Source organism: Protopterus annectens, chromosome 12.part0 (genome assembly GCF_019279795.1).
Source record: "Protopterus annectens isolate FY-2018-M chromosome 12.part0, PAN1.0, whole genome shotgun sequence".
Classification (NCBI taxonomy): domain Eukaryota; kingdom Metazoa; phylum Chordata; order Ceratodontiformes; family Protopteridae; genus Protopterus; species Protopterus annectens.
The window spans coordinates 932,032,266-932,047,112 of NC_056746.1; the positions used below are offsets into that span (position 1 = coordinate 932,032,266).

Consider the following 14,847-nt stretch of genomic DNA (forward strand, 5'->3'; position numbering starts at 1 on the left):
ATGGCCCTATATGTTAGGCACAAATCACCTCTGAGCAGGCGGTATGCTACTGAATAGAGCTGGAGTTTCTTTAATCTAGCTGGATAAGGCACATGTTTGAGACCTATGATCCTCTTGGTGAGGTACTTCTGGGGTCTTTCCAGTTGTTGCATGTGCCGGGTGAGATACATCCCAAATGGAGCATTATATTCAATCATGGGCCTGACAAGGGAGGAATATAGAGGTACAATGACCTCCTTTGATCTGGATGAGAATCCTTCATGATGAGATGGGCAAGGTAGAATGTCTTTCTGACCACTTTGGCAACATGGTTGTCAAAGGAGAGGTCACTATCGACTTGAGTCCCCAGGTCTCTGATTACTTCTTCCGTATTCAGTGGGTTATTGTCTACGTGATAATTTGTGGGTACTTTGTTTTTCCCAAAGGGATGACTATACATTTTTGGCGTTAAGTTTGAGGCCATGATTCCGGCACCAGTTGTCCGTTTCAGTGAGACCTTTCTGTAGGATGTGTGTGTCAGCAGGTGAATCAACTATGGCACCCAGTTTGCAGTCATCTGCAAACTTTGTCAGCCATAATCCTCCCATATTTGCTTTCACATCTGAGAAGTAAATGCCGAATAAGAGTGGACCCAAGACTGAGCCCTGTGGGACACCACTGTGACTGGTTTTGAGTCTGACATGGCTCCAGCAATTTTAACCTTATGGGTTCTGTTTTAGCCAGTTTGCTACCCATCTTGTGACATATGGATTTAGATTTAGGCTGCTGAGCTTGTCAATGATGCCAGAGTGTGGTATCGTGTCAAAGGCCTTAGCCAAGTCCAAGTAGGCAGTGTGGACAGCCTTGCCCTCGTCGATGGCACTAGTGACTGTCTCGAAGAAGTCAACCAGGTTTAAGAGGCAGGATCTGCCTTTACAAAACCGAACTGGGTGGGATCAAGGGTCTGCAGATCCCCAATGTCGCCATTTATGAGTTCCATGATGATTCTTTCCATAGCCTTACAGACCAGGCTGGTCAAACTTATGGGGCGGTAGTTACCAGGGTCAGTAGAATTTCCCTTTGAGTGGGACCACTGTTGCTGTGCGCCAGTGTTCAGGTACATATCCTGTAGTGAGGCTAAGATTGAATAGCGTTCTTAGGGCGGGTTTAGTTCATCTTGAAGTTCACGTAACACGCAACCGGGATACCATCGTCCCATAGATGCTGTGTTTTTGCCTTGTTGAGTGCTGATTTCACCTGTATGTCTGTGATGACAGGTAGGTTACATTCAGCAGGGATAATTACTTCATCTTTAGGGGTGAGGGAGGGAGAAATTTGCACTGAACCTATCTGCCAGAATATTGGCAATGTCGGTAGGGTCAGTGAATTTTTGTCATTGTGTACTAACTCAGAGCATATCTGAGAATTTCCTCCCAAGGTTCTGACATAATTGAAGAAGGCCTTGTGATTGTCTTTGGTATCCTTGGCAATCTTTTTCTCAAAGTTTGCTTTAGATGTTTTATGAGAGAACGTAGTTTTTACTTGTGCTGATCAGGAAGCCTTTCCCTTGTGGGATTTGGCTTTGTCCTGCAGTAGCTTCCTTCTTTTGTTGTACAGTTTGTTTATAGCGGGGTCCACCAAACCGGGCGTTTTCCTTGGTGGAGAGGGTCTTGGTTTTAGTTGGGATTGCTTGATCCATGCATTCTTGGAGATGTCCGTAGAAGGCTTTTGTGAAGGATTCAGCATTTTGGGATGTGGTTTCCATTAACCCAGTAGGCTTAAAGGATATCATTTCTGTCTTAAGGAGCAAAGTCAGCTTTTGAAAAGTTTTTCACTGTAGTCTTTTGTTCTGGGGTGGGGGTGGGATATGTACATCCAACGTGATCAGTTTATGATCAGATCTTACTAGTGAGGGGTTTATATCCGGTGGAGCATTTGGACCCCATGTTTGTGATAATCAGGTCAAGTATATTATCTCTCCTCGTAGGAGAAGTGACCAGTTGCTCCATAGCATTTGAGTTTATGAATTCCAGGAATCTTTGGGCTAGGGTGTTAGGGCTAGAATAGTGGGCCCAGTCTATGTTGGGGTAGTTGAAGTCACCCAATATGATGGTGTTTGGTGTGACATTCATATCCTCCAGTGTTTTCAGGAATGCTTGATGGGATTCCTGGGATTGGGAGGGTGTTCTATAACATGCGACCAGTTGTATGGCAGTTTTGCCTATGGTGAGTAAAACTTGTATGGTTTATGATGCTTCATGGGTAGCCACCAATCGAGAGGTGTAGGTGTCCTTTATGAAAATGGACACTCCCCTCCTTTGTGGTTCGGCCTGGAACTTGAGGCCTAAGCATGATATGAGGTATAGCCTGGTAGCTGGAGTGCTCTCAGGAGCCTTGAACCAGGTTTCAGTTACTGCACAGACATCGATGTTCTCCATACTGAGAAGTGCTTCAGTGCCTGCATCTTGAGATTTAGACTTCTGGCGTTGAGCAGCATTACCCTTAATTTTTTTCCATTTTTGTTTTTATGGAGGTTGACTTGTCCTTTGAGCATTGCCTAAAAAGGCACTATGGGGGTGGCAAGAGCCTTGGCCAGTATCCGGAAGCCCAGTGGTGACAGGTGCAAGCCATCCCTTGCGAAGCAACGTGGCTTGTCCAGCATGTCATCCCAGGCTGACAGACATTGGATCCCCTAGAATGACACCAGTGATTAAGCCAATTGTTAAAACTGATCATTTTGTCTTTGTACTGAGGCATCATTCTTGGTGAAGGCAGGATGCTGCTCGGTCAGGGTCATACCAGTCTGGGCTACATAATCGGAGAGCTCCTCAATGTCTCTTTTCATGTAGTCCAGGGAGGTACGTCTCAGGTCATTCACACCCGCATGGACAATGACTGAATCATACTTGTACTTGCTTTGGAGTGACCTGAGTGCGTGTGTAATGTGGCGGATCCTAGCTCCCGATAGGCAGCTCACCGTTACCCTCTCCTTATTCAGCCTGGTAAGTGGAACGTCGGTGTGTCTGACTATAGAGTCACCTATTACTAATGTCTCTGGCATAGTGATTTGCCTTAGGGGCTGTGATTGTGTGACACACCTGTTGCTTGAGGTATGTGTTGTAGGTGTTGCGTTTTGTGGGGGTGTATTTCTGGGTGTCTGCTTTGGAGGCCTCTGTTGTTTTGGTAAGTTTTTTATAAGAGCCTCCGAGTATGTCTTTGTGTGTGGAATTCATGTTGGGGTGGGTAGGAATCCCCCCCCCCCTCAAAGATTGACCATCAGATGCTATCAGCTTCTCTTGTTCACTAGGTATGCTGTAGACTCCTCAGACTCGCGTCAGCCTATATCCAGGGCTGATGAGATTGGGGATGCTGGTGGAGCATTGTACAGAAGCCTGAGTGTGTGCCCTAACCCCCAAACCTCATGGCAGCCTTGAGCACCCAGTGGTTGCTGCCTTTGAGAGATGCATATACTCTTCTGCACATTAGCAGCCTCCCAGCCAAGAGGTATACAGCTCTTGGCATCAATTTTGCCAGTCTGTTAGTGCTGCAGTGGCAGTGAGCTTAGGCTGTCACCCCCCCCCCCCCCCCAGGATGGGTGAGCAGATGTCTTTTGCCTACTCCCATCATACCCCCAACACACTTCCTGGAACTTGCTCTACTAGTCAAACACTGGTCATATGGGGCATAGTAAGGGTTGTATCCAACTGTATCATTTGGTCAGATTGGAGGACAGCAGTGTGTATAGGTTATCCTTCAATTTAACAAGGTGAGATCTCATCAGGTAGGTAGTGCCTGAACCAGTGGATGATGATTTTGTTTCTGGCTAGTTTGGTTAGTCTGTGTACAAGTAGTTCATGAAAGACTGTGTTGAAAACTTTTGTTTGTTTGTTTTGATTTAAGTGTGGGTGGGTTACATTTACAAATGTAAGAGTGCAGTATTGATACTGTAACAATGACAAAAACATTCTGACTTGGGATCATACCTCCCAACCATACTGAGTTAGTCGTTTTTTCCTGAGTTTTGGGGTCCAAATAATGGGGTGCCATGATTCCCGAGTGGCACCCCTTAATTTACAAATTCCCCAGTGTTTTATTTTTATTTCAATTTTTTTTGTTCTGGCTTTTTGAGCTGATGTCATCATGTGTGTGATGACATCAGCTCCATGAAATGGCCTGCCAGCTTGTCGGAATTGAGCTAATAGCTCATGGGTACATTTCTGGTCACAAGGGAATGATGGTTCCAACCAGGAACATTATGCTGCAACGAGAGCTATTTACTGGAACCTTAAGCTGTGCGGACGGTGTTTGCTGGAACACTATGCTGTCCTGGCTTGTGCCTGCAAGAGCGGTATTTGCCAACAGATATTGAATTTGAGAGGTATTTGCTTTTCCAACAGTTACTGAATTTGCTTTGCCGACCGTTAAGTCATTTGTGCTACCTTGTGCCTGCGAGAGTACAAATCCAAGCATATTGCTCAGCAGGCTAATTTCAATGACTGGATGGGTAGACCAGAGTTATCACATATGGTCAAGCTTAATTTTAGAGTTGTGCACTCTTAAGTGCTTGAAAATGGTGTCAAGACTTTTTAAGTGTGTCTGCTCAAAGGTGCATGTGGTTAGGCATTTCACAGTCCCTCTGTTTGCCTAGTACTGTTCCAATGACAAGCTTAAGCAAATAACTCATTTAGCCAACCAGAAAAATACCATGGACTATGGTAAGTATGTTAGCAGATTAAATAAATTCACATTTTATTGCAGAAAATAAATTATTTTAAAGCTTTTTAAACAGTGGTGTACTTGGTGTATGCCTACCTTCACCTGATTGAAGGAAATTCCAAGCTTAAAAAAATTCATCATATTTGGATAATTATTTAAATTTTCAAGATTAGACTAAAGCTTGTTTTCCTCCCTTTGTTGTGTCTTTGTGATTATATCAAAAAGGATTACTTTAAATGTGTCCAATATTCATATACTGTGCATAGCTGCAGTGCCTGGCCTCATTTATGGCCACTCGACACCTGGCTTGTTTTCTTTTTGTTGTTGGTTGGACCAAAGCGAAACCATAATTTCATTGACTAAGGTGTTACATTTAGTAAATAGGATTCCAAATCCTGATTGTTATATGTACTATGCGAGAGAGGTATTTGCCAACAGTTATCGAATTTGAGAGATTTGTTTTGCCAACAGTTATTGAATTTGCTTTGCCGACCTTTAAGTTATTGAATTTGGGGAGCATGTGTGGTCGCGCGCGTGTGTGGAAGTAGACTTTTATGATGAAAATGTTCTGAATTGGGCAGTTTTGTCATTATTGGTTCATGCATTTTGTTTCATTGCCTATGGAAAAAATGTTCAAACAAATTTAAAATGCGCTCCAAGTCTAACAAGTGTGCTGTATTATACAAGGAATATAATTTAATAAAGTCAGGAAGGTGTATCAAAGAACACATGTATGTTTCTTGTTTTGTGTGCAAGGGGCCTATGATTTGAAAACAGCCCAAAGGTAATCTTTATCCACCACTGGCCAGATGCAGTTTGTTTGAATGTGGTGTGGGTTTCATTGCTGTTTCAATGAATGTGAGTTTCAAGGGCAGAGAAGTTTTAATGCTAAGTCTATTTTCATTGTGAGACAGTATTGCTTTGTTTAGCAGATGTCTTAGTGTTTGTGCATTGTGCTATAAAATGTAATAATAAAATCCAAATGATCATTGTAGAAGTAAAGCAGTATGCACATTAGTGTTTATGGTAAATGGGGTGAAATAACTAGGTAACGGGACATTGTAATCGCTGCAGGAGGACTCTGGTGCCATATTTTGGTTGTCTGTTCTTCAGTTTGTGTTTGAAAGTTGGTATCCCACAATTCAGTTGGAGTGGGCGGGGTTACATAATTATGCATGCAAATGTTGTTAATCAGCATATAGATTTGTACCTATTTTTCATGGGCCTTGTCCAGATTTTCTATATTTCCAGGTTGAGGTATGCTTGGGATAATAATTCATTTGCAATTAAGTGGGCTAAAATTTGATTGTTAATTACATTTTCTAGAATTTTAGATGTGGACGGTAGAATTTCAATCGGTCTAAAGTTTGTGGCACTGCATCTTGTGTAGAGATGGGATATGCTGTTATATTTGCTGCAATGCAGAGATAGATGGGATATTATGCTCAGTTACTGGTTGTAAGCGTTCTGATTTGATGGGAACTGTTTGTAGGGTTGTATTTGCCATAAGAAACATTAGTATTGTGCATAGTTTGTGAATCCAGCATTGCAGTATACATAAATGTAACAATATGAAATGTACACTGAAGCATACTGTTGTGTAAGATTTCCTATCACAGGAATTTAAGCATGACAAAGAAACCTATATGCAGGCTAATATTAGCAAAACAATTATTTCGAAAGCTATATCTGAACAAGATGGCTGTGGAGTAAATTACAAAAAAGGAATAAAAACCACCAAAGAATACACAGACATGAAAAGTCTTTAATACACTAGAGAAGTGCCTTTGTCTACCTATGACTTTGTCAGACTCTGACATTTAAGCATGCCACTTAAGTACAAGTAGACAATTGATAACTTGAGTGATACACCTGTAAAATACATTTAAAAACCAATGAATGAGCACAGAAAAATTGTGTATGTAAATCAAACTCTTGGTTAAAAAATACATGTACATAAATTATTATATGTTAAGAATCTGTTTCTTTAAAATGCACTTAACATGGATATGGTCCTTAAGGCCATTACAAGCTGCAGAATGTAATCTAAGTTGCCATTCATCCTTCTTTTGCATCCATTAGATTTTTGGTATCCCCTCTCCTCATGTCATGCTTAATGCAGTCGGTCACATGAAACCAAGTGTTTAAAATTGTCACATTTCAGTGCATGTCTAAGTACGGTGTTCTTCCTTTAATTGTTTCTTATGGCGTAACAATGTTTGAAAATCCTTCTAATTCTCTTGGTAGTCCTGCCTATAATGTTGGCAGGTCAAACATTCGACTGCATCCACCACGTTATTTGTATCACATTTTCAGTATGTAGGAGATGAATATGTTATTGTGGTGTTATACTTACAATAGTTGCATTTGTTAAAAGAAAAGGTGCCTTTTACAACTTAAGTGCTTCCATTCTCCTTTATGAAATTATCAAATTGCTGGCTAATAAATATTAGGTCCTCCTCCACTAATTCATCTCTCTCTCATTCCCTTGGCAGGGGGTGTGACAAAATTGCTTTGCCTTCTCCCTCTAATGTGCATGTTTTCACACATGCTGCCCCTCAGAGGCTACTGCTTGGCCTAGTCAAGTGCACCTCCCCAACTTCGAGAGCATGTCTTGAATCGTACTTTACCTGTTGGCTTTTCCCATTGCTGGGTAAGCTTCGGTCACTCACTTTTATCCCCTGAGGCCATCTGCTGCAGTGCCCTAGTTACTAATCTATCAAGTGATACCTGGGTGCTAGTAAAGAGGCCTTATCCCTCTGCCACAGAGCTTAACATTTCTGTAATTTTCTATCCCTTATCTGCTATTGCTTCTTCTCTCCCAATGAATCTCACATTGTCCTTTCACTCTGCAGTCAACCTATTTTTGAAAGGTTTCTTACTTTATTCCCAGTTGGAGGCCTGTTCATTTCTGAGATCTTAACATTGTAGTGGAAGAGCTGATCTTGCTTTCCTTTGAATATTTAGCATCGGCAACCCTTAAGGTTCAGTATTCTTTTACTGTTCATTTTCTGCTGAAAAAGAAAGCAGAGCGTCATTACATCACAGCAGCCACATTTTCCTTTAATTCCCTTTGCAAGAGCTGCTGGTAACCCCCCAGCTAGTTTTAAAGTGGGAGGTGACTGAGGTACAGCAGAGGTGCCTGCCCCAAACAGAGTTTGCTCTTAGCCAGTGTAGTTCCATTAGTGCTGTGTGTCCCAAAGCACTAACACTTCATTTTGAAAGTTACACAACTGGCATGAAACCCCATTTCTCCAAACAGTTTAGGCTGGAAGTAGGCATTGTAAAATCATACCTTTTATACAGGAAACCTGTTATTTTGGTGGTGAGTAAATTTACAAGAAGAATATTTCAGCTGCAGGTCTTCATTTGTAAATTATGTACAGTCTGTAAGGTTCATAAATAGTTACTAGGCATGAGTCCACGAGATAGAGTAGCCTAGACCAACCTTCAGTTGCCTCAGATCACTGGTTAAATGACCTGCTCAGAGTAGCACAATAGACAAATGGAAGCTGAGGGGACCAAACCTTGGACTTCGTAGTGGCTTGTTAGCTTATAGCCTTAACCTTCTGCATTAGATTGGTCTCCGTATGAATCCTTCCCCTTATAATTGATCTCAGAATTTGGTTAGACTCCACCAGTTCAGCTGATTAGATTTATCCTACATTTCAAAATTAAAAACAAGGGAGAAGGGATAGATTATTGGGGTATTTATATTTAAAAAAAACAAAGACCACAGACTGATCTAAGTATTTATTTTGTGACAGGTAAACAAGGCAGTCCAGAGTCCTAACAAAAACTGTCTACATGGCTGTTTTTATTATGACACTATGGAAGGACATAAGAATGCACTCCACCATGGCAGTAGCCTTATTTAAAAATGCCTCTGCTCAGAATATCTGTAAGGCGGTCTCACAGACCACCCTTCAGATCTTCAGGTGTTGGCACAGGCACCTATTAAGTTAAAGAGAGTATGGTACACTTTTTTGATTTTTTTCAGCATCTGTTTTATTCAGTGAAATAGGTGCACATAGGTTAACTGAAAAACACATCACTACATTTTATTTTCATGCAGTGTACATGTATGTTTCCTTTCTAACAGTTATCATTCATGCCAACATTACATAAATTACTCATTTCCTGCCTCCCCTTAAATCTTATTCCTCCCCCTGAACTTTTCCACAAATTCCATTTCTTTCTACATTATTTGCTCCTTCCCTTTCTAAAGTTCCCCCTCCAGTCCTTTTAACTCTTTTTACAAGATTCAGTATTTTAATTATAGTTGGATCAGATTTTGATTTTCTTTATGTAATAATTTCATGTTTTTAATAGCAAATAGCATTAAAATGAGTAAAGTCGGTCTTTGTCTGGGTTATTCAGAACCATACATCCCATCTCAAAAGACTCATTTCCTTAGTTGCAACCATTTTCTCCCCCAACTTTTCTGGCAAAGTACTCTGTAGGGATTTTTTTTTTTAATCTGTCAACTTGTTAAATTTCTAAAAAATGTTCTCATTTACTCCTGTCTTTCCCATCATGGCTCCAACATTTACTGTCTGCCTGAAGAACAATTGTCTGAAGTCTGCTTGGTGTATTAAAATATTAAGTAAATAGTTCTAAGGAAAAATCCTAAACCTTCTGGAGTTTATGGCATACGTGGGAGCCATACAGATACCCTCCAATGTTCCTTTGTAAATTGCTTTTCCCTTATCTCTTCCCAATCTTTTTAACCTCCACTGATCGATTCTCAAAGTTCTTGTGCAGTATTTTATATGCCCTATTAGTTATCCCTTAACAGCAGCTTCTGTTGCACACTCGACTAAAAACTCTACCCGAGCTGGCCTTACCGCATAGCATACCCTTATCTCTCTCTCTGCCTATACTCTTGTTATCAGTCCCTAGTAGGAAAGGCAGTCTCTGACTTGCAGTCTGAACTTCTGCAGATTCCACCAGTGCACTAAGCTAACTCAGCTGCACTGTCGCATAAGATTTATTTTGGTGATATTCCCTGTGCAGCAACTTTTCCATGACTGCACATACATTGTTGGCTGGTAATGCCATGTGATGCTGCAGCTAGGAGCTTCTGGCAGTGTTTTTCCTTTTCCTCACTCCCTCCTTCCCTCCCTCTCTCTCTCACACTTTTTCCCTGTATTACACAGATCGCAGCTTTTCAGATGCTGAGGTTGGGGATATTTGCATATCGTACCCTTTTAACTCCAATACACCCAGTATGTAGTAGCATTAATGGAGTGTATATTTGTGGACATCTGGCAGTACATCTTCATGCTTGTTGCTGCATAGTGGACTAGGTCCCTCGGCCTCCAGCAGAAGTCCTAGTGTGTCGTCAACACTCTTCCCCAGTAAACAGAGCTTGTGAATGCTGCTTCTCCCTCCCTCCTTCCCCAGTAAACAGAGCTTGTGAATGCTGCTTCTCCCTCCCTCCTTCCCCTTATAAACAGAGCTTGTGAATGCTGCTTCTCCCTCCCTCCTTCCCCAGTAAACAGAGCTTGTGAATGCTGCTTCTCCCTCCCTCCTTCCTCCGTAAACAGAGCTTGTGAATGCTGCTTCTCCCTCCCTCCTTCCCCAATAAACAGAGCTGTGAATGCTGCTACTCCCTCCCTCCTTCCCCAATAAACAGAGCTTGTGAATGCTGCTTCTCCCTCCCTCCTTCCCCAATAAACAGAGCTTGTGAATGCTGCTTCTCCCTCCCTCCTTCCCCAATAAACAGAGCTTGTGAATGCTGCTACTCCCTCCCTCCTTCCCCAATAAACAGAGCTTGTGAATGCTGCTTCTCCCTCCCTCCTTCCCCAATAAACAGAGCTTGTGAATGCTGCTACTCCCTCCCTCCTTCCCCAATAAACAGAGCTTGTGAATGCTGCTTCTCCCTCCCTCCTTCCCCTTATAAACAGAGCTTGTGAATGCTGCTTCTCCCTCCCTCCTTCCCCAATAAACAGAGCTTGTGAATGCTGCTTCTCCCTCCCTCCTTCCCTTTATAAACAGAGCTTGTGAATGCTGCTTCTCCCTCCCTCCTTCCCTTTATAAACAGAGCTTGTGAATGCTGCTTCTCCCTCCCTCCCTTCCCCTTATAAACAGAGCTTGTGAATGCTGCTTCTCCCTCCTCCCTTTAAACGGAGCTTGCGAATGCTGCTTCTCCCTCCTTCCCATTAAACAGAGCTTGTGAATGCTGCTTCTCCCTCCCTCCTTCCCTTTATAAACAGAGCTTGTGAATGCTGCTTCTCCCTAACCAGCCCTCTGGCTCTGGGCTTGGTTGGCACATCTTCGAAGGAAGCCCACCCTTTGCACTGACCTAAAATGTTTAAGCATTATAACAGAAATATCACGTTTACCTTTTGCTTCCTGGCCCTCTGGGGCAGTAGATGAACACTTGATGCTACTACTAAAGTAGATTATTAATGCTACTGTTGTAAAAGGGCTTTAGCATATGTCACAGTTCTAGAAATTGTAGTATACATAGTAACTTTGTGGAATAAAGGAAATTATTTTTTTCAGGCTCTCCCATACTTTGACCGCTTAGACTATGTCTCAATGATGTGCAACGAGCAGGCATTTGCACTAGCGGTGGAGAAGCTCCTTAACATCCAGCCACCACCCAGAGCACAGTGGATCAGAGGTAAAGTTTTAAAGAATTCCAAATCTGAAACGCACACATCAACAGTTAAGGCTGTTTTCCATTAATCATGTGGCATATTACTTTTGTGAATTTAATTACTTGCATTTGTTCACTGGAAAATTGTAACTAACCAAATCCTATTTCCAACAAGATGTGGGGATGACTGAAGCCAGCAGAGCAAATTTCATGGTGGTGAAAATGTATGTTCTGTATGTTCAAAGTGGGCCAAACAGTAGTTTTATTAGTTGAGGATTACTGGAGAAATGGGCATATTTGAAAAACATTTTTTGCTTATATACATAATTACATTGGGGCAGTATTTCCAGAGCTGTGTTACAAAAGTACACTTAAGTGGTTGGAAGACTGATGTTTTGGAACTGATATTTTTGCACATCTGATGCATTGTAGTAGTCTGTTACAAGGCCTTTAAGTAAGAGAATTAGGGTATACATAGTACCAGAAGTGCAGTTGCATCACCGTTTTGATGATCATGAAATTAATTTGTCGTTCAGTATTTTGCCCATATTTTATCATAGAACTGAGATTCTGAAAGGAGACTTTTTTGGAGTATATCTCTGATCTTTTTGGGATGTACTGAACTAAGGGGGTGGTTAGCTGTACTGCGCCTAGTGTCTTAGTTTCAGTCTGTGATTTGGTCTTAGAAAAATGCAGTGGTTGTTTTTATTTGGATGGTGATTATATAAAAAAGTGTGATCTAATACTGAAACTGGTCGGTTAAGGAATGGTGAATACCAAGCTGGGTAATAGTGTGGTGTGTTACAGTTCTTTATGTAGCCAGTCAAGAAATGATATGGAACTGTACATTAAGATGAAAAAAAATCTGATGCTGTCAGTTTTCATTCTATCCTCAACTGTTGGGTTCAGATCCAATCCTTGGATCTGACTCCGCCGTTGCTAAAGCTCATGGTAATCAGAAATCTCTCCAGTTTCTCCCTTACCCCCCTAACATACATCATATCTTGTTTGCCGCTTTTTGCAAAAGATGTGGTTGCCATAGCTCTTGAGCGTCATAGTTAAATTCTTCAGATAAGTTATTTTTTTCCTTATACTCTCTTTTTTTCTATCGTTCCCTTACCCTTGTACTGTTAGTACTTCTATTATTACCATAGTTGGTATATTTTTCTCTCGGTTTTCCTCTATTACCATCGTCTGTATATTTTTCTCTCTCTTTTACTCTACATGATAATGTACCCTTAATTACCGTTGTTGGTAATCGCCATAGTTAATTCTTCAGATAAATTATTTTTTTCCTTATACTCTGTCTCTTTCTATCGTTCCCTTACCCTTGTACTGTTAGTACTTCTATTATTACCATCGTTGGTATATTTTTCTCTCTGTTTTCCACTATTATTACCATCGTTGGTATATTTCTCTCTGTTTTCCTCTATTATTACCATCGTTGGTATATTTATCTCTGTTTTCCTCTATTATTACCATTGTTGGTATATTTTTCTCTGTTTTACTCTATTACCATCGTTGGTATATTTTTCTCTCTGTTTTCCTGTATTATTACCATCGTTGGTATATTTTTCTCTCTGTTTTACTCTACATGATAATGTACCCTTAATTACCATTGTTGGTAATCGCCATTTCCTTTTCTTTTCCTGCATTAAAAAAAAACTTCTCTGTTTTCCTTTAGTCGTAGGAATGGCTGAGAAGGGCCCTTCTAGTTTTAAAAAGTGTTTGAATTGTGGGCACAAGTTGCCCTTTTCAGATGCCCACAGTTTGTGTCTATTGTCTAGACCCATCGCACCTTCAGGAATACTGTACCATCTGCTGTACTTTAATCCAAGTGCATTGGTGAGTAGAAAAAATAAATGAATCTTGAAAGGTATGTTGCCTTCTTTTGGAGAGGCTATTGCAGGGGCTCAGCCCCCAGGCTGAAATCCAAGGTGTCAAAAATCTCCTGCTGCCTCTACTTCCTTGGTTCTGTCTTCTGAGCCTTCCAGGAAGATGACTAAGTCAGATTCGAGGAGGTCTCGCATTTCTTCCCTCTCTGATCTAAAGAGAAAGAAGTCGTCCGATTCTCCTTTAATTTATTTATTTTTTTTGACCGTTGTTGACCAGGTTAGTCCGACTGAGCCAAAGCCCCTTTTCAGTGGAGGCCTGGGGAGAAAAGCTCCACATTTACAATTTCAAACAAAAATTACAACAAAAATAAAGTGAATATATATAATGGAAGTGCATGGTTGACAAATCAGAGAGTATATACATATTAGATATATAATAAAAACGAGCTGTACAGTCCTATGAGAGGACTAGTCTTGAGTACTTCAGAAAGGATGTGAAGTACAGATGCTGTACATAAAGAGGTAACCTATTATTTGAGTATTATTGAAGTAGAGATGAGATTGAGGTGAGGAGTATGGTTGATCCTTTAAGGGGGAGGGTAGTTACAGTGGCAGATCCATATCCTGTTTGGATACTTTTTATTAGCTTTTTTGAATTTAAGAGGGTGATTGGTATTTCTAATGTCTAAGGAAAGTTTGTTCTAGGACTGGGATGGGGAGTAACTGTACAGGTTTTGTTAGAAGAGTGGTTTGAAGGTTAGTAAGGATTTGTGAGCCATACAATAGGGTGGGTAGAAGGTAGGCTTGGGATAGTGAGATTTTTGCTTTATTGGATAAAATTATTTTGCTCCTGTAAAGGAGTCCAAGTTTTTGGTGGGTTTTCTTAATATTGCTGAGGACATGGAGATCGAATTTAAAATAGTGATCAATGATGACCCCTAAGTAGTTTGTGTATGATTCGACAGAGATAGGGGTGTTATTGAGGGAAGAGAGAGAAAAGGAGGATTTAAGATGGGATGTATTTTTGGGGGTGAAAAGTAAGAGTTCAGTGTTTCTTTTTTTTTAGGTTTAGGATAAGCTGGTTCTTAGTGAGCTAGTTTTTTATCGATGAGAAGGAAGTCTTTGTCAGTTTATTTAGGCCAGAGAGGGAATCCGTTATGGTGATAACTGTGTAGTCATCTGCATATTGCACCAGTGACTACTTGGGGACATGAGGTATATAATAGATTGGTAAAGATCTTGAAGATCTTGAACAGTAATGGGCCAAGGATTGAACCTTTGGCTACACCCATCTTGACAGTCATCTGCATATTGCACCAGTGACTACTTGGGGACATGAGGTATATAATAGATTGGTAAAGATCTTGAACAGTAATGGGCCAAGGATTGAACCTTTGGCTACACCCATCTTGACAGTCAGTGCTGGAGAGGTAGCAGAGAGCCATTTGACAGACTGCAGTCAGTTGCTGAGGTAACTATTGAACCCAGGAGATGGTGGAAGTGGAGAGGTTTATTTCAGAGAGTTTGCGCAGGGGAGAGGATGGGAGATGGTGTCATATGCCTTTGAGAGTTCAATAAATAGGCACAAGACCAGTTTGTTATGGTCTCTGGCTTGAGATATGGTGTTTATGAAGGAAATGAGAGCAGTGGAGGTGCCGTGTTTAGGTCAAAAACTGTGTTGCATGGAAGTAAGTAGATTCTGTTTGTAGG

The 14,847-nt window shown here is 41.1% G+C and overlaps 1 protein-coding gene across 1 annotated transcript in view; it reads left to right on the forward strand.

Moving 5' to 3' along the window:
- Positions 1–14,847, forward strand: part of NDUFS2 (NADH:ubiquinone oxidoreductase core subunit S2) — a 488,454-nt gene that overhangs the window by 64,555 nt on the left and 409,052 nt on the right. The window contains exon 4 of the mRNA XM_044089959.1: positions 11,206–11,326. Coding sequence (XP_043945894.1) covers positions 11,206–11,326 — 121 coding nt within the window. The remainder of the gene's footprint in view (positions 1–11,205; positions 11,327–14,847) is intronic.